At 44.3% G+C, this 26,905-nt stretch overlaps 1 protein-coding gene across 1 annotated transcript in view; it reads right to left on the reverse strand.

The window, feature by feature from the left end:
* HDAC4 (histone deacetylase 4) overlaps positions 1-26,905 on the reverse strand; it is a gene marked incomplete at both ends in the record, with an annotated part of 164,142 nt that overhangs the window by 24,789 nt on the left and 112,448 nt on the right. Inside the window, 5 exons of the mRNA XM_079538744.1 lie at positions 4,505-4,551; positions 11,652-11,772; positions 17,811-17,944; positions 24,623-24,809; positions 26,193-26,450. Coding sequence (XP_079394870.1) covers positions 4,505-4,551; positions 11,652-11,772; positions 17,811-17,944; positions 24,623-24,809; positions 26,193-26,450 — 747 coding nt within the window. The remainder of the gene's footprint in view (positions 1-4,504; positions 4,552-11,651; positions 11,773-17,810; positions 17,945-24,622; positions 24,810-26,192; positions 26,451-26,905) is intronic.

The raw sequence follows: 26,905 nt of genomic DNA on the forward strand, positions 1-26,905 counted from the left end.
AAGGTTTCATTAGAACAAGGAAAACAGAGTGACGGACAGGGGCAAGGGACTGCAAAGCAGAGAGAAACAAAGGAGTTCTGCTCTCCTCTCATCACAGCTCATCCTCACATTCAGGCGACAGCAGCACTCAGCATTCACCCAGTCAGGGAGCCGTCTTTACCTTCTCATGTCTCCTAAAGCTCTGGTTAAGTCACTGCTCACATATTTTTTCCTCTAAGACTCGCTATTAAGTTTCTTCTCATTTCCATTTCATGGAATATGGACTTTTTTTGGTCTCTGCTCTGCAAGAATGTACTTTGCTGCACGCTGTACACCTGCATGGGTAAAGATTTTTTTACACTCTAAACAGGACCCTGCAATCAAAAATAGGAGAACAAGCTCTGGAAGAGATCAAAACCAGTAAGAATCACTAGATTATGGATTTTCAAAGCCTTTTGCAAAATTATGTTCTAATTATCCCGGATTATCTAACACTCCATGCATGTAAGCCATAGCTTAAGAAAAGTGTGTGTGCTGCGGAGAAGTGAACGGCACTAAATGGAAATGCTACTCCTGCAGATGTTGCTGAAGATCAGTGGGAATAAATGTTTAAATCAGAGCTCACATCTGTTGATATGAGTGGTTCTGTGGTTTCTTCCTTCTCTGCTAGGAGTGGGACATGTGCAGGTGGGGAGGTTTGTTAGTGCCAGCTGTGACGATGTGAGGGCTTCCTCGTATTAAGCAAACTGATGATGAAAAGAACCAAGAGTTTCCAACCATAGGGGAACAAACCTTCCTCGCTGATCTTGCGAAGCTGTGACTTCGTTTTAGAAGGGAGATCAAAAAGTGTTACGTGGTGAACTGATCTGCCCCCAACCTTTTCCTGCTCCTTCAAAAAACTCCTGTTGTAACACCTGTGCTAGCACAAAGAACTCGTGGAAATTCACAGCTTCCCTCACTGCTAGGCTGATGTATCTGCTGGCCCCAGAGCACCTGGCAGGCCTGAGCAAGGTTCTGAGCAGCACCACAGTACCTAACCCACTGCCCTAATGAGGAGATGAAAAGGCAAAGCAACACTGCCACGCCACTGGGGCACAGCCACTGGAGATGTAATGGCTTTGGGGGGCTTTCCCACCCTCACCCCCCCCCCCCCCCCCCCCAGCATTGTTCCACATCACCTTTCAGGCCCATTTATTCTTTTAACTTACATAACAACCCTTATGGATAAGAGCTATGTGTCTGTCTGCAGAAAAAGGACTTGACTTCAAGCTTTCCATCCCATAAATACCATTCGACACCCCCAGCTCCTCTCCTGAATTACAAGGAGCAGCAATCATTCAGCTTTCACCCACTCCAGGCCAGGCCTCCCTCATGCCCTCAGGCATTATTTTGCACCCAGCAACACTGCATTTGGTGCACTACCTTACTACTTAGCTTTGTGTTCTCGTGACATCAACATTTCTCTGCACTCAGCTTTTGTCTTCGTGACCCTGAATAAATTTCTTACCATCACCAGCACGCGCTTACAGACCAATCCTTTGCTTTGCAACATTTCAGAGCATGTGTTGGACTAATTCTGACTGCAGCTCTCTCTCTTCTCATCAGTGATGTACCCAAAAGAGGATTGCTCCCAACTCATTCTACGGTAGCCTGATTTTTTAAAACCTTTCTTTTTTCTTTATGGATCACGTTAGCCCCCTGGCAAGCATTTGCCAGAACAGTATTTAGTGTTCTGGATCAAATCCTCCTTACGAAGCAGTCAGCCAGCTGGAAAGCTGTCTACTGCCTTGGTGAACCATGAATTATTCACTAGGCTGCACTTATTAAGTGACAGAGTCAGAGAAAACTACCCTTCTGCTGAAATAAATCCCTTCTCCTTCAGCTCTGGGCTACAAACCAGATGTCCCACAGGTGCTCGGATCATCCCGTGCTCCTGATGCTCCCTTACCAGTAAAACCAGTGCAAAGCCATAGCAGCTCACACCAACTTCTGTCACCGCCAAGGCTGCCTCCCCACAACCTCCTCAGCTTGTAAGTTAAAGACAGAAGTGAGACAGTTGACTGTTCAGAAGCAAGTCATGTTCTGCCAATCTGGTGTTCCTGAACAAAGGAGAATCTAAATACAGCTCTGATGCTCCTTGTCTATCAGAGGAGCCATACAGTCACCTTGCAGCCTGCCTACAGCAGCAGGACCCCCAAGTATTCTTGCTAAATCAATTTAAAATTATTCAATTATACCATAACAAGCACTCGATCTCTCAGCGGTCTTCACATGCTGAAACCTCTCAGGCTTGCATCATGCTTCCTCTCTCACCGAAATTCTTCACAACTGATACTTAACCCTGGGCCCTGATGTTTTAAAATCTTTTTTACTTCTTCAAAATATACTGCACGTGTCTCAAAAATGTCTCGTCATCCTCTTTGATGCAGAAAATAACTTGTTTTTCATCTGCTACCGAGAGGCGTGCTCTGTGGCCCAACTAAAATCCCACTGTAGAGCTTCTTCCAACGTTTTCCCATAGCAAATCAAACCAAGAGCAACTTGTCTGACAGAACTGGCATGCTAACAAAGAGTACAGTTTTCCCTCTATTTCTTCAATAGACACGCAATGTTATTAAGCTAGCTTTCTTGACAGATCTCACACTTTGAAGGACAGCAGAAAACAGGACTGAAAGTAGCTTGTACGATCGGTGTGCAGATCTCCTACCCCCAAAAGGAGGGGGTAACCACTTCAACCCACCCAGGTGTGTACTGCTCAATATGCTATAGCCCATCACTGCGTGCCGTGGCCTCATTTTCCCCACAGATGCGTAGCTGCAGTGTATATACTGATCAAAAACGCAGCACAAAAGCAGTGAGGAATCTGCTCTCCTGCAAGTAGAAGCACACAAAGAGCTCGTGCTGCCTTCCAATGGAACTGAGGGAAAGAAAATCAAGCAAAACAACCAGAATGCATTTTTTTTTTCCTTCCACGAAAAATCTGACAAGCGCGTTGTTGATGACTGGTAAATTACCAGTTACACAAAGCTCTTCCTCCAAAACATGAAAGCATTGGTCGGGATGACTGAAACGCTGCAGAAAAGTGGAAAGCTGTTTTATTTCATATTTAAGGCTCAGTGGAGACCAGGAGCAGCAAGTACTATCTTTATCAGCAGCCTATCAGGAATACCAGCGCCGTGGTGCTTCCTGCCCTGATTTAGGACTTAATGCAAGACTTCTGGGACTGCGTTAGGCTCAGGCACTGTCTCTACTTGTTACCATTCAGTCTTCATTTGCAAATGATAATTTTTGCTTTGAATGGCATGCCTGACTGCAGGGCAGGGTAAATCCAAACCTTTTAAACTCCAGCCAAAAATTTGTCATGAATTAGGAGGCTGCAGCATATTTACAATACAAAATAAAATATCTCTACGAGTGCTCAGTTGTGGCGGTATGAATAAACGCCGATTATTCTTTTTTTTTTTTTGACGGGATAATTTTCAAAGCAGTGATTTTGCAAAGACTCAGGAAGAAAACAATTTTGTTTCATTTCCATAACAGAATCCAGACCTCCAAATTCAACCTCACGAGCTACAATTATGCATAAGAACTACCACTGTGAATTTTCAAACACAGTGCCTTTTATTGTCTCTTCTCATTCTTTTCCCTTCCTGCTCTATGAGGGTTTCTCTGCTGTCACCCTGCACAGAAACCTTGGAGCAGAAAGTCTGAGCTGAAAGGAAAACTTTCAAGATTTCAGGCTCCAAACAACAAACAGCAAACCCAAATCTTCAGCACAAGGCACTGGAACGATATTCCCTCTTTTCGGTCTTCAGGGAATAAATGTCTTTTTTTTAACTACATGAAAGAAATCTTGACAGATGAAAACTGATGTTCAGCTGCTCTGTGATGGATGGACGGGTATTTCAGTCACTTCTTTCAGAATTCACCCTCAAAAAAAATGAAAGATGCCAAATATCGACGACTGCAATTTTACCCTTTGTAATCAGTGAGGTTTTTTATTCTAGGACGATAACACAAGTCCAGCTGCAAATAACTCACTATTTACTGAAACTTCCCAAACATCGTCCTTTAGTATCACCATTTTATTAATAATGCTTCCACCTGCCCTATGAGACAGGCAGCTCTGAAGCACAAATCCCAAAGATGAAACAGCACATCTTGCTTTCTGCGTGGTTGCGGCGCACTTTTGGGTTCGAAGGTTGCTTTAAAATTCAGTAACCTCTTAGACATTAAGCATCACTGCCTGGGAAATGAGGTTTCTTGTCCCCAAAGCCAGACACGAAGCATGCCTATGAATGTCACCCACGCTTTCAGTGCCCCAAATAGTTTCAAATCATTGCACTGCTTTTGAAGAAAGGCACGTGAGGCTGTCACTGCAAACCCACACCCCAGGCAGACCCTGTTTATGGAGAACATCTGGTAGCAATTACCCACTTGATGGAATGCAAAGCATCGATTTTTGTTACCAATGGGACTCAGAGAACAAACAGGACATTATTTACACATTAAAGAGAGTACTCACCCCGACACCACCACAAGGAAGCCTGACAAACATCGACGTTAGAGAACCTGTAGGAAAAAAACCATACGTAGCCAGTAAGTCAAAAAGTCAAAGTTCACCAGATTGTGGTCCAATTTTATGGCAATGCTGAAATCTTTCTGAACACAGTAACAGATCACAGTTTTCTTGCAATCTTCAGAAGACACGCAGCCAACCCTGCTATATTACAACATGCACATAAACAATATACACACTTGGACATGTTCAAAAGCCCCTCTGACATAAAAGCCTTCTATAAATCACCCATTTTTATGCAACAGTTCTGCACTGTTCCACGTTTCAGGCAATCATGCTGACTATAAATGATTGAGATGCTACCAATGACTGCTCAGCATGTCTGAGGTGAACATTTTAACCACTTTCAACTGAAAGAGGATGGAAATCATAAAAACCCTCTAATTATCAGTCATCTGCACAGGCACTAGAAGACTTTTGAGTCTTCACAAAAGACAGACAGACAAAAAGTAAACCGGTGGCAAGCAAATGCAACGTGTTTTCAACTGGAAGAGCAAAACCCATGTTAATAATTTGGGAAAAAAATGAAGAAAGCCATCTGCAGAAATAATTTTGTAACTATAATGAGTCTAACATCACTTCCTCGGCTTGTGTAGCAGCAATATTATCCACTGCAAACGTTGCATATTTATAAACCATGCACTGAAAGCTCTCATGTCTATTGCTACCCTTTGTACATGACTTGTATATGTATCTATACACAACAGGCAAGTAGGGAGAAGATAACATGCACGTGCGAGCACCAGAAAAGAACAGTACAGTGCCAGAGATTCATTTGCCTGATACCTCCTTGAAACTAATGAAAGCTAAAAGTCAGACACATACACTGCCCTTTGACTGGCAGTGGAGTTAGTGCATCTGTGTTGTCAATCCGAGCGCACAGCGAGACTCACTGATTAGATCCACATGAAAACTCTTAGCTCATCCTGCTTTGGACCTCCTGTCACATCTTTCACTGTTAATCCACCTATTATTTCAATATTTATCTTCTTAACAACAATTTATGATTGCTATCCACAAATTAAAAGCAGTCTTATTTGCCTGCATTTAAGCTTGTTCAACAGGTTCCAAAGCTCCAGAGTGTGAAGTGATAAATGGATTCATATTCTTTATCTTGAGACTTTCAATGGCTACAGCAACCTTTCCAGGGGTAGAGTAGTGCAGCCTGCCATCTTCAAGCCCTTCAGATACAACACAGCAAAGATCCCTGTAATGCCCAAAGTTGGGTCAGGCTCTTCTCCCATATGACAGGTGACAGGAGAAGATGCAAGAGCCTTACGGTGTACCAGGGAAGGTACGGGCTGTATACTAGGAAAAATTTGTTCTCAGAAAGAGTGGTGAGGTATTGGAACAGCTTGCCCAGAGAGGTGGTGGAGTCATCATTCCTGGAGGTGTTCCAGAACCATGGAGATGTGGCACTTGAGGGATGTGGTCAGTGGGCATGGTGGGGTGGGTTGGTGCTGGACCAGATGACTGTAGAGGTCTTTCCCAACCTGAATGATTCTATGATTCTAACTCTATGGAAGTGATCTTCACTGTCAGTGGTAGCTGCTGCTAAAGAAGGGCACTTTCTGAAGAAGGAGTGAGACTAACAACTGCAGGACTATTCTGCTGGACACCTTCTAGGAGATCCCTGTCTTTTTTAAACTGAGTAGCCCAGAACTGGACACAGTAGTCTACATGTGGCCTCACTGTGGGAGAGCAGAGGGGGAGGATCACCTCCCTGGACCTGCTGGCCATGCTCTTTAATACACCCCAGGATACCGTTGGCCTTCTTGGCCACAAGGTTACACTGCTGGCTCATGGCCTACCTGCTGCCCACCAGGACCCCCAGGTCCTTCCTCGCAGAGCTCCTCTCCAGCAGGTCATCCCTTAACCTGTAGCAATGCACGTGCTCATTCCACGTGCAATACTCTACATTTGCTCTTGCTAAACCCCATCAGATTCCTCCCTGCCCAACTGTCCAGTATGTCTAGGTCTTGCTGAACAGCAGCACAGCCTTCAGAAGTATCAGCCACTCATCTCAGCCTTGTATCATCAGCAAACTATCCCTTCATCCCTTCATGTTGATGAAGATGCTGAATGAGACTGGACTGAGCACTGACTCCTGGGGAGCACTACTTGTAACAGGCCTTTGTAATCAGGCTCTGCGCTGCTGATGATCACTCTCTAAGCTCTGCCAGGCAGCCAGTTCTCAATTCATCTCGCTGTCCACTCATTTATCCCACATTTTCTAAGTTTCACAACGAGGATGCTGTGGGAGATGGTGTCAAACACCTTGCTGAAGTCAAGATACACAACACCCACTGATCTCCACGCATCTCTCCAGCCAGTGATGACACTGATAGAAGGTTTCCAGATTAGTCAAGCATGATTTTTCCTTGGTGAATCTATGTTGACTGCTCCTGATAACCTTCTTCTCTTCCAATTGCTTGGAGACAGTGTCCAGAACAAGTTGTTCCATCACCTTTCCAGAGATGGAGGTGAGGCTGACTGGCTTGTAGTTTACCAGATGCTGCTTCTTTCCATTTTTAAAGACAGGCGTGACATTGCCTAACCTCCAGTCTTCAGGCACCTCTCCCATTTGCCAGGACCTTTCAAAGATGAAAGAAGAAAGCAGTCCAGCAGTCATTTTCCCTAGTCTTCCTTTTACTGTTGACATACTTAAACTTTTCTTTTCATCCTTTACCTTCTTTGCAAGGTTTAATTCCAAGAGGGCCTTAGCCTTCTTCATTGCATCCCTACAGGCTCTGACAACATTCCTATATTCTTCCCAGGTGGGCAGGTCCTTTCTCCACATTTCACAGACCTTCTTCTTTCCTTTCAGTTTATCCATGAGTTCCTTGTTGATCCACAGAGGCCTCTTTGCCACCTTTCCATGATTTCTTACTCTTAGGGATGCCTGGAAGAAGTGGTGTTTAAGTGCCAACCAGCTGTGATGGGCTTCATACCTTCTAATACTCTACCCATGGGGTACCTCCAAGTAAGTCTTCGAAGAAGTCAAAGTTGGCTCTCCTGAAGTTCAAGGTAGCAATTCTACTTATGCTTTACTACTTTCCCACAAGATCTTAAACTCCACCATCTTGTAATTGCTGCATCCCAAGCTTCCCTCAGCCATCACACCCCTGACCAGCCTTCCTTGTTAGTAAAAACAAGGTCAAGTAATACACTCCTCCTCATCAGCTCTTGCACCACCTGCACCAGAAAGTCACCAACACGTTGCAGGAACCACCTGCACTCTGTGTGCCTGCCTGTGTTGCTTATCAAACAAATATCAGGATAGTTGAAGTCCCCCATGAGAATTAGTGCCAGGAACCATGAGGCTACTTCCAGCTGTTTGTAGAAGGCCTCATCCACTTCCTCCTCCTGACTAGGTGGCCTGCAATACACACCCAAAACAGTGTCACCTATGTTAGCGTACCACTTAATTTTTACCCTCACGTTCTCCACTTGTTCATTATTCCCTCTGAGTGAAGCTTGATACATTCTAGTTGCACTCTCACATAAAGAGCAACTCCATCTCCTTGTCTTGCCAGACTGCCTTTCCTAAAAAGGACACAGCAATCCATAACAGCACTGCAGTCAAGCGAGCTGTCCCACCATGTCTTCATGATCACAGTGAGATTACGGCCCCGTGACACATCATGGATCTCTAGTTCTTCCTGTTTATTTCCAGCACTGTATGCATTGATATATAGAGTTATATATATTTTACTATACTATACTTTAGGGATATATATAGGGATATATAGGATATATAGGGATATATAGGGATATACCCTATACTTTAGGGAAGCAGGTATCTCTTGAGGGATGCAAGGTTTAAACCCTTCTGGTGATGTTATCACAAGATCCAAATGGACAACTGAGAAGTTTTTCTCCACAGTTTACTAAAAAGACAGCACTACCAGGCCCCTCTCTGTCACAAGTAACTCCATCCTCTTCCCCCATCAGATCTAGTCTTAAAGCTCTGGTAATCAATCCAGCCAGCTTGCTCCCCAAAACACTTCTGCCCCATCTGCTCAGTTGCATTCTGTCTGACATCCACACACGTGGTCTCTCAAAGGCCTGCCCAAGATCACAGTGGCCAAAATCTTGATCCCAGCTCCATTTCCCCAGCCAGCAATTTTCCTGATCTGTTCTTCTTCCTTCCATGACCCAGCCAGCAGTTGGGAGGACAGAGAATACTGCTTGTGCTCCTGATCCCTTTAGCATCTTTCCAAGGGATGCAAAGCCCCCTTTAATATTCTGTATTTTCCTCGTTGCAGCCTCCCCTGGTCCTACTTGAATGACAACAAGTAGACAGCAGCCATCTTGGTAGAGTCTTCTTAACACCTCTGACACACATCCCCAGAAGATGGCAGCTCTCTCTGGAGAGGTTATCTGGCAACAAACGGAGGCCTCAGTGCCTCCTAGCGAGGAATCCCCAGTTACTAAGACTCTTGCCCTTTTTTGGTGGAACTACTTTTAATATGATTCTTTGCTTACTGCATCCTGGGCCCTGTTTGGTATCTAGGCACTCTTTTGTTTCCAGCCCCAGAGCCTCGTATCTGTTGCTCAGGGAGACTGTGTATGTAGGAGGAAGACGTCTCCTTCTGCTCCAAGCAATCCTTGTTTTCATCTTTCAGCTTCACAAGTTCTTCCTTCTAGACTGAGATTTCTCATGCTTTCCCTTGCTCATAGACTTATCAAAGGCAAAGGTCTTAGACAGAGGAAGTTACCCCATCACAGTCACATATATGTCAAGACACTCAGGTCTTCCAAGCTAACATTTGCATACATGAGCCTCATGTGAAGCTTTGGTCTTAGACTTCAAACCTGCCATACATTTAAGCCCACAAATGTATTTAAAAGAACCCCACAAAGCTGTTATTTACATTTAAAAGCCTTTTAAACTTTCAAAAAGAGAGCACAGCTGAAGGGAATGCTTACAGGCTTGCTCACCTCTGTGCACAGATACATATACCGAGGGTTTTCGGGGGGGGTTCCCAACACATCAGAAGCTGTTCTCTCAGCTCCAGCCCAGAACTATGGAAGCCAACAAGTTAGGAAACCGTAGTGGTTTTTGGGACAGCTGAGCTCACAGCAGAGCAATTCTAAGTGCTACCAAAAATCCCTTGCAACTAACAATCTCAATGTCCTTTCTACGTCTTCAGCCTCAAACAGTAATAGAAAAGCTGCTGGGCAATGCTAGGACATGGCTGAAGCTCTGGTCTCAGTCACAAATAGGTTATTCTTGGAACTGATTTATCAGGAGTACAGCCCCTTGACAACTTAATGTTCTTTGCAAATTACACATACGCCTGCAACTCTTTGTACTGGAATGCCCTCAGGTGTCAGAACTATTTTTATTCACTAGAGGAAACTTAATTTCTAGAGATATTTTAAAACTGAAAGACATGTGGGGTGCACGCACACATACTGAAGTACTCAAGGGTAGAGCTTTTCCTCCTGCAGGTTCTCTAAACAGGTTTATTTCAGTCAAAATGTGGGAATAACAATAAACTTTCTTTCCACAAATACACCTGTGGAACTATTGATACAGGTTGTGCCAAGAGTTGAATGTGAATGACGAAGTATTTTGAGAGGCCGTGATATTTGAATGAGAAGGAAACACTTATAGTGCTACCCCAGTTCACTCCAAAAACTTATTTACATCTTGCAAGGGGTATCAAATGCCTGACTTTAAGCTGTTTCTGAGAGTGAGTGTAGGGTGATTCAGAGCTTCTCCCAGCCCCACACAGGGTGTCAATCCCATCTGATCCAGCTCGGTGAAGCCAACAGTGCTGAAGGACTGCCTGCATCCCACCGTGAGGACTCATGGGGACAGGTCATCATCTTCAGCTCTGCTTCATCACTACAGCTCAATGAAGTGAGGTCAGTCAGAATGAAGGTGGTGCAAGTGCAAATGAGGAGCCCTCTTAGATTTACAGGGGAGATTTACACCCTGTTTCTCTGGATTAATGGATATGCCTTATGAAAAGCAAGAGTTTTACACAACCAAAGATATGACATCATAAATTTCTTAAACTGCATATACTAATTGTGCTATCATTCAGCCAGAAATGTCTATTTCTCATTTCTCTGGGTTTTAAAGAGATGGCAACTTAGCTATAAATACACTGCTAATTACATGTTTAAACAACTGGCTAATAGCTTTCCTCTTTGGGTATCTAATGTACATACTGAATATGTTGCAAAGATCTTTCCAGCTCTTTTGCTATGACTGTTGCAATGTGCAGGTCATCAAGTTAATCCTCTTTTTATATCATTCAAAGTGAAGCTAATCCCAAAATAAACATTGTTAAATTCTGGATTCCAGAACTGTCTTTTTGCTGATCCCCACTGCAAAACTTCACAAACTGCCCCTCCAGATTATTACCTCCTGCTGCTAAGAGGAAAAAACAAAGGGAGAAGAAGATGTTCCATGATGGTAAGGTGCCAAAATCAATGTGAACTGGTTGCTCTGGTTGGAAATGGCTATCCAGCAACCATCCTCTAAATAGTCTGCAAGGAAATAGTCTACAGAAGCAGCCCTGTTTCAGGAAGATCCAGTTCCCAGTGAAAGGAATAAACAATCTTGTTCAAAATTAAACAAATGTAGGACTTTTAATAAGAGGCCCCTGCATCTTTCTTGTGGATTATCCACACAGTCCTGACAACTATTTGTTGATGCCTGTGCAGCTGGTTGGTGCTGCAGATCCAGGTCCTTATCAGGGCATTCCGGCTCCTATCAGGCAAAGGAGTACCTTCTAACGTGCAGAGTAGACTGTGCAAAGATATAATAGACTCTAAATTATCTTTTCTCCTCAGAAGGGTTGGTTTTAGGTTTTGAAGGCATTCATTCAAGGAAGCTGTAGCTGGATAAGGTTTAGGGATCTGCCCTAAGATAGGAAGATGTATAACTCAAGACAATGCTGACAGTAGAGGGGGAAGAATCATCTTGGGAACTGCCTATAGCTGGGGCTGGTGAGAGCACCCAGTGCTCACCTTTCACACCAGCAGGACTAAGGGATCACCAGAACTGGGGCAGTGGGCAGTAGTGTGAATGCTGGGGATCAGGAAGGGCAGCCCACCCCACAGTGAACAATACCTAGAAGTTTCTTGCTGTCCAGTTTCTGTCTGTTCAGAGGGTTTGTGCCGTACAGCAGTGTATGAGCTTCCGAGTGAACTGTCTGCAGCTCTTCTAGAGTTGCTTTTCTTCCACGAATGCACTGAAAGAGGAAAGAAAAGGAGCGATGAGATCACTGGTTTAATGCTCAGCTCTCACTGCTGAATATATGTATTTTTTCTTTCCATAACTTAGCAAGTCATAAAGATAACGACCAAAAAACCTAACACTGGTTCTCACATGAAAAAATCTTTGTAGGACAGATTTTGGTTTAAACCCCTGTTGAAGATATTAGCTTGACATACAAAGTCATCTTTGGATTTTTTATTTCTTTATTTTAAAAACATTTACCAGAGAGCACTTGCTGAACTACACAGGAACTGCTAACTACTGGTTATTCAGGATTTCAGTTATTAACCATTATAAAATGATTTACAGATGAAAAAAACTGCAAAACTTCTATTGATGTCAACAGGATCCAACTTCATTCTGATTTTTACAAACTAGGGTCTTTAACACCTCTTTTCATAGAGTTCCAGTATATCTTTCAGGTCAAACGGAGCCACAGGCAACCTGATCTAGTTGTTGGTAACCCTGCCCATGGCAGCAGTTGAAGCTGGATGGGCTATAAGGTCCTTTCCAAACCAAGCCATTCTGTGATCTTTGAGGCTTCCCTTTTGTTTCCATTGCCCATTTGTGATGTAACGTGCTGGGTAGTACAAGCTGGCCTCTTGCACAGGAGCGAGCACTCTCTGGCAGGCAGATGCTGCCTGGAGGATATCAGGTGTTCCAGAGAAGCTCCTGACAGTGGAAAAAACATCTTGTCTTTTGCACTGGGAACTTGCAACTGCCTCCAAAATGGTGGCAAGGGAAATATGCACAGAGTCAGCAAGTGCTGAGGCTTGAGGTAATACAAGAGGTGGGGAAGGAGTTATTTTGAAATAGGGATGGCTTTGCTTCAGAAATTCACATGCACTCATATCTCCAGAAAAAAAAAAAGAAAATACAATTACTTTATACTTTTTGTTTCTTCTATGTAATAGTAAAATACAAGTAGTTGTCAATAGGCATGCTGGAAGCTCTGAAAGCCTCTTGTGGAGATCCCAGGATCACTCTCCTGCAGACATGTTCCTCGTCACCTAGCGTGCGCTGCACAGTCTGTGCAGGAATGTGTATGCACACCAGTGTGCATGCACCAGCCCCTCCATGTACCCAGCAGTCTGCAAAATAAACCTTAGGGAATTGCATCTCAAAACTTCAGCAGAAGCCCTCATCACGTGTTTCAAAGCATGCAGGAAATCCCTTTGTAAAAGCATTTGAGCCATACGGCAGCAGAAATCAAAGCACTGCAGGAGTGCTCGCGCGCTCTGGCTCTCGTAACTTTGGCATCTCTGCTCTCCAGTTCCTCTTTCATTTTCTCCGTGCTCTGCTCCACCACCTAGCATTTCCTGGGGTTAATGATGAGGCAAAAATACACCATCCCATTAAAGAGGCAATAATCACAAAAATGCTGGACCCAGAAGGGATGGAAATATCTGGCAAATCCCCCCTGAGCTTTCATCCTGTCTTCCTTTTTTGTTCATGGTAAGCCTCTCTCAGTTACCCTTAGAGGCTTTTACAGCTTCCCTTTTGCCCATATGCCAATTCTTTCCCTTTGAACGAGACGTACTGACCCATTTTCGGCTGCTACGTTTAGCGGACAGACAGAAATAGTTTGTTGTATTTCTTGGCATCCCGTGGATGCACAAGAACAGCCGCCCACTGCAGTAAGGCGCCAGGTCCTCTGTGGATGTTCCTGGTTAACAGAGGTGGCCCTACAAGCCCATCAAAGGTCTGTGCTCAACGTCAGGGTGCAGGGACCTCCCTGGCAGTATGAATGGAATGGGAGCTGCAAGAGGACGGAGAAGTTTCTTATGTGCTTCCAGTAAAATGCATGCGAGGAAAAAGCTACTCCTTACTGAAAAAAGCAAGTATTCACTGACTGTGAAGGATTGCGCCTGAGATGCTTCTGCACCATTCTTATCTCTCAGCTCACATGCCAAAATCTTGATCCTCAGTTCTAATGCAAAGATACCCAGAAAATGAACTCAATCCCCACCCAGACTAAAGAAGGAACAAAGCGTTCCTCAGACACGGGTGATGGGTTTCCAAATCTATCACAACATGTTACTCAGTGTGCTGTCCGTGCTCCAAATTTGAGCAGTTCTTCACTTCAAGAGCTCTTAGCCTTTTCAGTCATGACACTTGGTTAGTCCTGAGACTTCGTAGCGCTTAGGATGAGAACAAATGGTCTCACGTTTTGCCAGAGGAGTTTTCAATTGGATATTCACAGAGTGGGTGCTCAGGCATTGGAAAAGGCTGCCCAGGGAGAAGGTGGAGCTCCCATCCCTGGAATTGTTTAAGAGATGTGTAGGTGTGGTGCTTAGGGACACGGGTTAGTGGTGGACTTCGCAGTTGGGGATGGCTGGACTTGTGATCTTAAGGGTCTTTCCCAACCTAAACGATTCTATGATTCTATCCAGCTTCTCGCTCTTATTAACACCCCCATAGTCTAACCAACTCCCTGGCTGTTAGAACCACACTTTACAACTCTTAACCCTTCTGGAACTCTTTATCCACTTTATTTGTGCCTTCTTCTGCATGGAACTTGACGTTCACAACATCTCTCACACTGCTTGACACACTTCCTTCTATTTCTTAGCTAGTTTTCCCTCATTTCAAATCACTAAATGCCAGGTTTGCATTTTATCCACCCTTTCACCCCATGATGTTTCAATAGGAGAGGACATGAAACTTGAGAGACAGCGAACCAGATCTTGTCCCACCTACACCCCTCCCTCTGTGCCACACAAAGCCATGAAATGGCAACAAAGCTTTTTCTTTTCCCCAGGCACCGGCACCACCTCAGTGCTTTGCAATGAGGATTTTTTGGTGCACAGCTGATGCCCAGCAGTTCTGTGGTGTCGGAGCAGCGACCGATCGTGCCTTCAAGCCAAACACAAGCACCATGCATTGTCAGGATCTCTGCGTGCATCTCCGCTCCAGCAGATGGCTCAGCCCAAGCTCTATTTTTCACGTCTGTCCTCTGCAGCTCCAATTAACCCGAGGGCTTCAGCCAGCAGTGCTCGTACTCTGAACAGCACAGGATCGCTGCCAAGATGTGCCTAGAGGCAGACTCTGACTCAGGAACTAATTCTTCTCAATCCTGGTCGAGCAGTCCAAGGGTTTGATTACATCCAAAACGCATAACAAAACCTATTGATTTCCTGTGCTTCTCATGAAGGCTGGGAGGATTATGCTATACAACAGTTGTGGGTTCTCGTCTGGGGGAGAGACTATTTTATTGCGATTGCTTCAATTAGTATAATTGGTGCTTTTAAATTCTGAACATACACCAGAGTAATTGCCATATTTTATAAAGCTAACTTAATTAAACAAGTCGTGCTCTAAAGCCACAGATGTCATTAAGCTTGGACAACTGCTTTCACTCCAAAGGGTCATCTTTAAACTCATGCAAACCTGTTGGACTTTTACCTATCACACTGCAAATCTGCTGCACATCTTCCCCTCAGCTGGATGTAAAATGGTTTTTGGATAACTTCAGCAAATACGTATCTGTTTCACTGCTGAAAAATGAGAGGAGTGGGTGGGCGGGAAGCACTGTGCTTTTTCTGTTCTAAAAATATTCATGCCCCTTCTGGATCCCTTCTATTGCCTGCAAGAGAAATGACAGGAACTCGGCCCTTGGCAGGTTGTGCAGGAGCCCCTGGGTTGCTTGATGAAAATGGGTTTTCACATTTCTGAAATTTCAAAGCGTGCATTTTTTTGCATGCATAACACAATATTTATCTGTGAGTCCTTCCCCGGCACGAGGCGTGTGCACAACAGAACCACCAACAGAAAACTTCCAGGTGACAGACGCAGAAAATTGCTCAAGCTCGCATGAGAAAACAGAGCATGCAGTTGTGTGGGGACCAAGCGTTGAATTGCTTCTGGAAGAGGAATGGAGGTCCCAATGGAGCTGCATGATCAGTACACAGTATATAGGATTATGTGCTATGCAGGGTGCTGTTTTAATGCATTTCTATCAAACACTTGCTGCTAACAGAATCAAATTATACCCACAACCAGACCACAGCAAAAGGCCATTCAGGAAGCAAGAGGAAACGCAAGAATAAGGAAACTTCCAATTTCAAACTGTCCTTTTACAGACATGAGTTGTAATAAATGGATTAACTAAATAATCACAAACAATTTTCACATCAGGCCCTTGGGCTTACTTAACTGGCTCATAATGTCTGTGGCACAAGACCTGCAACAGCGAATATAAAGTGAGTGCACACAGAAGTGTCACCAATGCCAGCTAAAACATAACACAATAAAAGAGGAGCTGAGGGAGAAAAGGTATGTACACACCTGGCAAACTGCTGATTGCCATAACCCTGGTGCTGCTGTTGACTTGCTGCAGTTGCCACTGACCTAGTACTAGGACAGGGAATGACTAAATTGCTTTGCAACATGGAAATGAATTACTTTGGTCAAGGGCAACAGAAGGTGAACGAGTGTCTGCAGCTGCAGGAAAAACCCTATCAAGTACAGAACACTGAAGCAAGGAGGGAGGGAGGAGATGGAGAGAGAGGGAAAGGCTGCGCCCACAAAGCCTGGATAAAGAAGAAAATTTCAATGTGGGTATGAGCAGGAGAAGGGGACAACAGGTGTAAAGGAACGGGGAAGCTGATGAGAGAAAAACAGGACTAGGCATCCAGAAAGGGCAGGTGAGATCTTTAGGAAAGACAGCAGAGAAAGAAACACAGGATTGCAGGTAGGAAACTAGCATTACATAGCTAAGGCTTTCAGAGAAGGGAAGAGTCAAGATGAAGCTGAATTTCACCAGTGGTCATGAGGGACACACAGGTAGGAAGCAGGCGAACATCAAATCCAGCTCCTACTGCAAGACCAACCTGAAGTAACTTCAGGAAAACAACAGTTGTTTGGGATGAAGAACTTCACACACTACAGAACTGTAGGAGACAAGGCAATTACCATAGTGTGAATTAAATACTACTTCTAACCAGAGGAGCTAGACAGCAGTGAGGTGCTTAGTTTATTTTGCCAGACACCATAATCCCAGAATTCACTTACACGGGTCTCCATAGACTGAAACAGTTCTGAAGTTCTTCCTTACTCTGCTGAGGGATAAACACGCTTATGACAGGGGAGCTTTATCTAATGGCAATGCTGCCACCACGTGGATGTATTTCTTGACTGCTCAGAAAATCCTTCTAGACAGATGCTGACTTAACTCATATTTGCAGTGTGATTTGAACCCCTCAGATGCTCGGAGAACTGATGAACAAACACTACTGTTAATTTATCATCATTACTACTAGCTATGAATAATAATTTCTAAACACTAGTCTTTTTATCTTAGCAACCTTCACGTACTTTGCTTTTCCAACCATCCGTGAAGGAACAACATTTAGTTGCATCCACCTACCCTCATTCTTTTCACAGTGTTTTCACTGTAGGCTGATCATTAATTACCAGAGAATATTAAAAAAAGTTAATAAACCTCTGAGAAATAAACTTTTTGCTCCACAGCTCCTGTTATGATTGGAGCGATATCAAATGAGATGGTGACTTCATGTCTGCTCTTCTATTTGGCCATTTTGAAATCTAACAGTTGATAAGGACTTCCAGGTTACAGGGAATAGGGCTGAAAGTTACATGAGAAGCTTCACTGCAAACTCTACAGTTTACATCAGGCAAGAGCCTTCTCCAGCATCTCACAAAATTTTAACAGTCACTGCAATGCAATGAAATCGGACTGCTAGAAAAGCACTCCTGACAAGCAAACACACAAGCATTAACGTCATCTAGGTGTTAAATTTAAGCCACATATGGCCAAACGTTGCCAACAGGTGGAGCTATAAAATGATAAAGCTGGAATGCAGTATAAAGTTTGTACATCCAAGTAGCAATCAGCAGTCTGAGCTGCAGGTTCGGTACACACACATTACTTTCCAAACCAGAACCTGGCCCCTAAAGCTGCCTGTAATCCACCAGTGCAACCCACCATGCAAACCAGATGCTCTCTCCCCCAGGCCCACCACCCTTCCCCCTTGCTGGTGCTCATTTTACCTCGCACTTGCCACGGAGACCTGTCTCCTGCAGCCTGGACCAGATGCTCTGGATCCTCCCCGCATGCTCCGGGTGGCTGTTTGTGTTTCCACAGGTACACTGATGTTTCAGCATCAAGGTGTCATAGACAAGGCCTGCAGCAGAAGTTACAAAATTATCTAATTGAACGAAACTGTTTTGCCACATATATGGAAGAAAAAAAATCTTTTTTTCTTTTTTTTCCCTTCCCTTTTGGTCTACAGCACTTTGCATTCAACTGAATACTTGCACGTCTCATCAGGAGCCACAGAGCTCTAAGAGATGACAGCCTAAGGTGCCAAGAAAGGAGATGGGCAGCTGCTTTGAAACAGAACCAAACCTACAGCAATCCCCTCCTTTAGAAATCTCAGTAGATACAGGAAAGAGTCACCACCATCACTTCAGGCAGAGGTTGTGAGAGTGACAAATGACAGCACTGGTATGAGTGCAGTGTGCCAGAGCTGGAACACGATTTAGAAGGGGGCTGACTTCAAACTCGTCGGCTGGGTACTTTAATAGTTGCTGCTAAAATGACTCTAGGGCTTGGGATTAAAAACAAGAAGGAATAAGTTGTTAGCAGGCACTATGTTTTATAACATAGTATGTGCTGAAGTCTTCGCATCAACATTATTTGGCAACACGCTAATTAAGACTATTAGAGCACACTTGGGAATAATTATTCAGCACGATATGCAGGTATTTAGCTAAATCCCCTTGCACTGCAACTATTTATGGTATGACAGCAGCGTAGGAGACTGCTTCGTGCTCTGAAGCTGCCCGGGTGCAGTTTTGGAACAGGAGCTGCAATTTCACTGCCAGTGTTTCACAGAACAAAGCCAGCAGTTCCTCCCTAGCTACACACTCTGGTGACACAACATTTTTCTTCCCTTATGCAAAAGAGACGCAGTGAAATGTTTCAGTCTCCCCCTCTCTTCAGCCAGGAATTGATCCTCCTAAATCCCACTGGACCTAGCAGCGCCAGGGCAGCTTGCAAGGCCAACCTGAGCCAGCCTCAGGTGAGCAGCTGAAGTACTGATAAACAGCACAATCTGCAGCTGCAAGGAGTTCAAAGAGGACTCTGAATACACACGGGGCATGAAACCCCAGCTAGCAGGCCTGACCAGAGCTGAAATTGCACCTTCTGACTGAGTGCAGGCATGTTCTGCCACTGCAAAACTTGGCCCTCCCATCTGAGGCAAAGTCTGGCACTGACACTCAGCTATTGTGCCTCAGGGGAGGTACCTGGCAGCTCCTTGCTTGGCTGTAGGTGAGCACAAAGGAAAAAAAAAACAAAACAACACAACCCATTCAGTTCTAGGAAGGGAATGGAGTGCTGGTGAATTGATGGGCTCTGGGTTAGCCAAAGTTCAGTTAAATAAGATTGTGCCGCAGTGCTCTGTAAAGGGCTCCCCTGTTTGATTCATCATCAGATGCCATCAGGAGCTGCTGGGCAAAGCCAAGCACTGCAATGCCATCCGAGGAGAAAGTGAAGACCAGCGGTAAGGCTAACTGTCCTTAAAACCCCTCCAGTTTAATTAGACCAGTGTGAGGTCTGTAACTGCTCACTTTTCCTCTGAGGTTAATTAATGAAGTCATCTTCAGGGGATGTCAGGCACTTTGACTAAGTATTTGCTATCCCAAAGGTCTCCATGTAGGCGCCTTCCAAGATCACGTGAGACTGCACTGGGTTTGGGTAAAGTGCTGATACTAAACAAAGGAAAGCAGTTCTGTCATCTCTGGCTTCCAGACACATCTACAGGGACTTCAACTGCACGTTACACATTTGAAGCAAAAGACTGCACATGTATGTATTGAACATATATACTCAGACACAATGAACCTTGAGTTTAAGCAAAAAGAAGCATGAGCAGCAAGCAATTTGCTGCTGACTTGCCTGTGTACACCCTTGACTCAGAGCAGGACCATCCTGCTTTAGGGGTCAGGATGGTAACTTCTCGAGGCACTGACATGTGCATTGCATTCCCTTGCCAGAGACAGGCTGTACTGCAGCACAGTAGGAATACACACAATTCTTGCCAGTGCTCGGTTACTGGTAAATGACAGAACAGCAAGTCCAACTGGAATCCTGTGCTGGAGATGTTCTTGCTGGCAATGCTCAAAGCTTAACTTTCTACAGAGCAAGCAAACGTGGGGATTTACTCACAGCCTGAAAGCTTTAAAGTCAGCTGTATGCAACTGTTCAGAAAAAATATTGTTATGTGTAATCAACAGTTTCTACTAATAATGACTAGTTGGAAAAGCAATTAAAAAATACCAAAGCAATACCACTCCCCAGCAGTGAGGACAGCATACATAGAAGCCTGCAAGCAAACACAAAAAGACAGAACAAGTGAAGCACTCTGGGGATGGCCAAAGAGAAGGGCAAGAGGAAAGCATGCTGCATGGAGAACTGGTGAGAGAGTGCACCAGGAATTCACTCATAAATTGAGAAAGTAAAATATAATACAGGAACATGCAGAATTAGAAGCTGGAAAGGACATTCCATCCTGCAGCTAAGCCTGAGGCTAGCTCAATATCACGCCCTTAGACTCTGAGGAAGAATCAAGCATTTCCAAGCAGTTGTGAGTAGTTTTTAAGCAGCCTTTAGTTTCCCAGACTGTAATTCTGACAAATCTTTTGGCTTCTCAGGAACTGGTCACAACTTGACAGTGAATTATACTGAGTGCACTGCACAGTTGGAGAAGAGGTCCAGCACTATTTAAATATTAAGTATGAGAGCCTGTGTTGCAATTTGTGCTTCTTTTTAAAGGTGCTTTTCCCAAGTTCCTAAGGTTTAAATATTAACTCCTCTAATACCATCAGGATGTAACCCCAGCTATGCAAACAAAACAATATCTGGCCAGATCAGCGGCTTCTGTTTTGTGTCTGGGTAGCACTGGCAGGGCAGAATGCAACACAGATCAAACCAGGGATAAAAACAAAGGAAAATTCAGATTTTTGCAATGTCTTACACTCTTCTGTCACTCTCCTGACTTCCTCCAATCCCAGTTTTTTTTGGAGGAGCCTGGTGTCAGCTCAGAACCAGGCAGTGGCATCTACCAGCTCACCTTACTCAGTGCCACAATGAGGAGAGCAAACATAAGCACCTGTGGGCTTGATCCCCAGCCACACAAACCAGCACCTCTTCATCCACATCTGCAAATGCCAGAAAGGTGCAGGTGTGTTTAAAATGCATCTGTACATCTAAAATGGATTTTACTAACCGAGCCTGTTAAATACAAGATAGAAAAAGGAGTTAAAGGAAAAGGTTTTGGAAAATGTGGCGGTAGGATGCCTACTCATCCTTATTTCTGAAGTTAATGGCAACAGCAGCACTACAGCAGGGTTTATATAGCTTGGATGAGCTATGAAGTTTCTCCAAAGATTCACCGATAACAGCAGTCAGCCACCTCTCAGCGAAGAGAAGGGAACTGCTCCAAGTTGCTCATTGTGGCCGTGGACACTCAGATGAAGACATATACACAAAGGAAATCTTGATAATTTAAGCTTAAAATATTTAATTACTTTGGCCATTAGGAGTTAAAGTAAGTGATGTTGGAAGCAATACTCTTTCAGACACGACAATCATTTTTAAAGGTCAGCACTACACTACAACCAACTCGCCTTTCCTGGCAGAACAAACATATGATTTGAGGTTCAGATAATTACATCACTCTGCAAAGGAGAGAATAAATGCCTTCATCAGAAAAGAAAAATACTTTAAAGCAGAACATCAGAATAATTTGTGGTGCCGTTTTTAGAGGAGATCAGAGACTGGATAATTGGAGCTATGCAAATTAATGGCCTAACCTGAGAAGCCCTATTGAAGTGTGTAGAACAGTGCATGCAGAAGTACTCATTAAAGTCAGGGGGCTATTCATGCTAGTGAGGGCAAGTTCAACAACTAACTTTCTTTCATATTCTGCTATGAAGGAAAATTTAATGCCATGCTTCAGGATACAAAATGAACTGCTTGCAGAAGTCAGGGAGGGCACTGTTTTCACTTTCATGTGCAGTAACACACATCATGTTTGAGTAGTAAGTACATCGTGTTGCTGTTTTTCTTTACCTTTGAAGTCTCAGGTACTAGTCACTGGCAGAGACAGGAAAACAAATTATACATCAAGAACAGAATTACAGGCTATCTGGTCCTACTTCTGCCCAGGGAAAGCATTAGCCCTTTTCTGTATTACAGTATACAGTATTCTGAAAGTGAAAGTGAGGAAATATCCCTTTGTTTGTTGGACAAGAATTGATCTGTAGGAGCCACATTTGTGTCTAGAGTAATCATGCTGGCTTCATTAGGGCCACTGAAAGAGGCCTGTTTTTCCACCCCTCCCACCAAATGATCACAAGAATTCAAATCTTAACTTCTCCGAAATCCAAAGCACATATTTGTGTTGGAATCAACCTCCAAAGCAGCCACTTATCAAACAGATGGGTTCTCCTAGTGAAAAAGAAGCCCGATGCACTTCGGCATCACTTGCTTTGAAAAATCCCCAAGGCTTTAATTTCCTGCCTTTCAAAGAAAAGTTCAATCCCAGCGATTAAGCTTTAGTATCCACCTCCAAAACGCAATCACTGATAGACTACAGACTGCTTCAGGAAAACAGAACCAGCCTTAGTAGCGCACACATGCTCAACATTTGAGATAGCTGCCTTTCCTTTCTGTGCTCAGAGTAGTTGGCTCTCTTTTCCTGCCACTGTCAGCAAATAGTGCAGGTTAACTAAACAAGTCCTTCGCCTGGGTAAGAATGCATGTGGGGAATACAGTAACTCTGCCTGTCTGAAAGATCTCTCTCTGGGAATTAAAAAGGGAAGGAAACAAGAGATTGCCAGCCTGAGCGTGCAGAGGGCTTCAAATTTACTAGTGCCAGCGAATGCCAAGAACCACCTTCTCTCTTGGCAGCAATTAATTGTGTTTTCCCTCCTCCATCCATCTATCGTAAATGAAGAGACGTGCATGAGATGCAAGGCAGTGGAAAAATCAAGCCCTTGGAGTCTGGACATGGATAAATGCCATAAAAAGGAAGTTTAACAGGTGAAATAGACTGTACATTGTGCATGTCATTGCACTGGCTTAAATACATGTACAACACCATATAAAAGCAATGCAGGGTTTTTTTTACTTCTTACTGTAGGCTATTTTTTGTAACCTTTCCGATAAGGAACACAAATCTTAACACTCTACCAGTATCCTTCCAATGCAGCATCGTTCTCCAGACCTGTGTACTTCCTGTCACATTCTGATGTAATGTTAACGAAATTCAGAGGCACATATCTGAGTGACACATACATCCCCTGGTAGGAAATATTACTGTATATTCAGTCTTGTGCATGATTGACAAGGCAACTTAAGTACTGGAGGTGAAGGGAAGAGAGAGAAGAACGAATAATCTCCTGTAGTAGGGCCATGCTTCCATTTGTTTTCAAAGGAGCAAGGTTTGGGACTAGGAGTGTTAGATGCTTAAGTTTCATCTTGGTTTGACTGTGAGCTGGAGGATTACCTTTCTTTACACTCCTGGCTAAAGCCAAAAGCTAGAATAATCTTGGTGCTGTAACTGGCTACACTGGAAACGTATTTTTGCTAAAATTCAAAGTTTAAATATTAGCAGCAGATGGAGACTTGAAAGGCTGATTTTCAAAAATTAGCTACTACCTGGACTTTTAGAGAGCTGATTGCACATGCCTCCCACCCAGCAATTAACAGCTACAGAACAAAGCCAGCTTTAATGCATCACTATCACTATCCCATCAGTATCTAATTCACAGTGCTGATTTTAATGATGCAAAAAAAGAGTGGGTGAAATAAGATTAAATGGATAGATCATGAGTTGCCCTTACTGCAGCACTTTTTTCTCCTTTCCTCAGGGCATATATCAGATGGCAAAATGTTCATTCACAAAATAAGAGCTCGACATCTTGGGAAGAAGGCAGAACCTTCAAAATAAGGTTGCCTAATTACCTAATGTGGGTTTTGACAAGTTGCACATAATTTACTTTTATCTGTTATGAATAGACAGAAAAGATTTGGATGGAAAAAAGGCACTCACAAGCCCTCCCTGATTTAGGAAGAATAACTATTCTCGACCTTAAATCTTTGTGGGGAGACTAACATCCTTTTTAACATCTTTTTTGCATTTCTGATTTTCGTGAGACAAATACAGAATTGCACTCATAATTTTTGTTTTGAGATGAAGACTGAACAGGTATGAAAGTGCTCTTCCCTCTGCTCCTCCACACTGACATCTTGGAATGATCAACTCGCCTCGCTTTTCCTAACCCACAGGCAACTGACTCCCAGGCAGAGTGCTGTGGAAGGAAGGGTAGTCTGGCACAAAGCCCAAACTGGATAACTTATGGCATGAGATTATGCAGGGACTGGAGAAGGTGCAGAAAATACAGCCGACAGATAGTGCATTTGGCACGCTGTCCTTCGTCAGTAACATTGCCTTCCTCCTCCTTGCACCTAAATCAGCCTTGTCACAGTGTATGACTTGCCCTTTTCTTTTTCTTTTTTTTTGGAGATACATAATTAAAGCACCACGCTATGTTTCTATTGATTTTTGCAGACTGTTTTCTGTCTGGACTACAGGGTGTCTGTCCCTCAAAGGAATGCAAAAGCAGGACAACAGGGCACAGGATGACCAATCACATTCTCAAAGACGACAGGATGTTACGGAGCTCACAGCCAGCTGAGACTCAGCCCTCAGACAGGGGACAGAAAAACACAACGTGAAGCAGAACAGCTACCACAGCCCCACCGACCGGTTTCCAGCGCTCTCCAACATTACCTGTAGTGAACCTTGGCTTAGTGGGTGGCTCCTGTACGGACATAGGGAAGGTGGCCGAGGCGGGTGAGGACTGTGCACGGGACAGGGGCCGATGGCCTCCAAAGGAGACTGGCATCCCAGCTGCCTCCAGCGATGCCTGGTAGTTTCTCAGCTGGTGAATGCGCTGCTGCTCCAACAGGAGGGCTTGCTGTGGGGAAGAGAAGCAGGTAGCTACTGAAGGTAGCCTCACAGAAGGTCCAACATCAGCAGCACTTCACATCATGTTCATTTATTCATTCTTACTAGAGAAATGAGGCCTACATGTGATTGCATAAATCTAGGAGATTGCTTTGCACAAGCATGGTTGGCAACGGCATCAACCCCTCAAGGCAGCACCGTTATGAAGACAATGCTCCTCAACTTGGGACTGAAGATGTCCCTGAGCTGCAGGCAGTGACATGTGGGGCCCACAAGCTGGCCCCGCAGTGCCAGGGAGACAGCAGCAAGCAGCTCAATCCAAACATCTATGCAGAGCAAGCAATTTGCACCTGATTCAGACATTACAACAGCAAGCCTGGCACCAGTCTGCCTTCCCTAGCCAAGGGTTGTGGATTTATTCTGAGAGCTACACCCTGGCAGTGCTTCAGCAATCTGTTCTTGGCTGCAGGGGCCGTGCAGGGGTTCACGAGGCTCAAGGTACAGTCAGGCACTAAGGGCAGCAATGACAAGCTGAGCACTTCAGGTCCCTCCAGAGAATTGTAACTTTCTCACTCGTTACTGCTACCACAGACAGTGTTTTCTGGGAGACTGCCACGTAATTGGGAGGTAATGCTATACTACACGGTTACTGGATTTTATGCTTCTAATCCCAAGGCTCTGGTCTTTCCCATCAAAAGGGAGCGCACCTGTGATCTCTGGGATGTGCAGTGCTGAAGAAGGAATCCTCTCCAAAAAAATCACTTTGACACTCCAACCCTTATCTAGCCCTCCTCTGCAGTTGTCAATTTGTTTAGAATGTTAGAATCATAAAACAAAATCCTCTGCTACGATCCCTCCCATGAGCAATTTCTCTGATAGTATTTAGTGCTCAAAAAATGTTAGGAGTAGTCACAAAAATCAGAGTGACCATTTGGGACTTGGCTAATAAAGGATTTACTTTGTAAAACAATTACAATGCTTTCCTGCAAGGCTTTTTCCCACCGCCCTCTGTCCCAGAGGCTTGTATCATCACCCTCACAAACACCAAGTCCTGTCCTCTCTGTGACACTTAGGGATGTGTCTGCAAGCACAAGCCAAGTACGTCCAATTAGTGTAGTACTTTCCCATTCTCTACACATAAAAGGGAAGTTTGATACGATGATTACAAACTGCCATTGAAAGGCTGGGAAAATCTTAAGCTATTTTTTAGGAATTGGGGTCTGTAACTAACAGATTTCTGACACTCTCTCCTAGCAGCTGTAAGGTATCCGTGAGGTAAGGGCTGGTTATCTCCTTGACTTTCATCCACAACAGCGTACACAGATTCAACCTGTCACTCCAGATGCTGCTAAACACCTCAACTCCAGGAGCCCCCAGCGCATTCTGAGCTCACCTGGCGGAAGAGCAGCTCCTGCTCAGCCTGCCTCTGCCCAGACTCCAGCTCCTGCTGCGGCTCAGCTTCCTCCTCATCGCTCTCGATGGGTTCTTGCTTCACCTGCACCATATTGGCCAGCCCTGGGACCTCCTTTTGGCTCGACACCCTGTCACTGTACGGCTCCTCCAAAAGGGCTTGGTGTTCTCGAAGCTCTTCTTCTGTCTCCTCTGGGTGGCTTTCATGCTGGCGAGCTGGCTCGTTGGGTTTTGATATTATCTGCAAATATCCAGGAGGTTAATTGATAGTAAAATGTAACTTACTGCAGGTCAAGTTTACTGTGCTCTCCTGAGCCAGTTTCGTGAAAGGAGAAATCATGAACTATAGCTCTTATCTTATAAACAAGGTCTGAAGCAACAGTAAAGCAACAGAAAGGTCAGTTTAGTCTCAACATTAAGCGCTATCAAAGAAATACTACATCCTACGTAATGAAGGCCCCTTAGTTTGCACTTGATTTTCCCCCTTAAGCAATCAGAACCTCTTATGCCTACTCATCTACGGATGCTAGTGAATTCACAAATAGCGTAGCAACCATCAACACGTCCAGCAATCCTGAAAAAATAAGAGAGACAAATGCTCTCAGAGGGCTTCTGCTTTGCTGTTTGTCCAGCTTCTTCTGCAATCATCCCATGAATTTCATCAAGAATTTTCACAAATTACTGTAAATAACTGTG

The sequence above is a fragment of the Tetrao urogallus genome (genome assembly GCF_951394365.1).
Source record: "Tetrao urogallus genome assembly, chromosome: 8".
In the NCBI taxonomy this organism is placed as follows: domain Eukaryota; kingdom Metazoa; phylum Chordata; class Aves; order Galliformes; family Phasianidae; genus Tetrao; species Tetrao urogallus.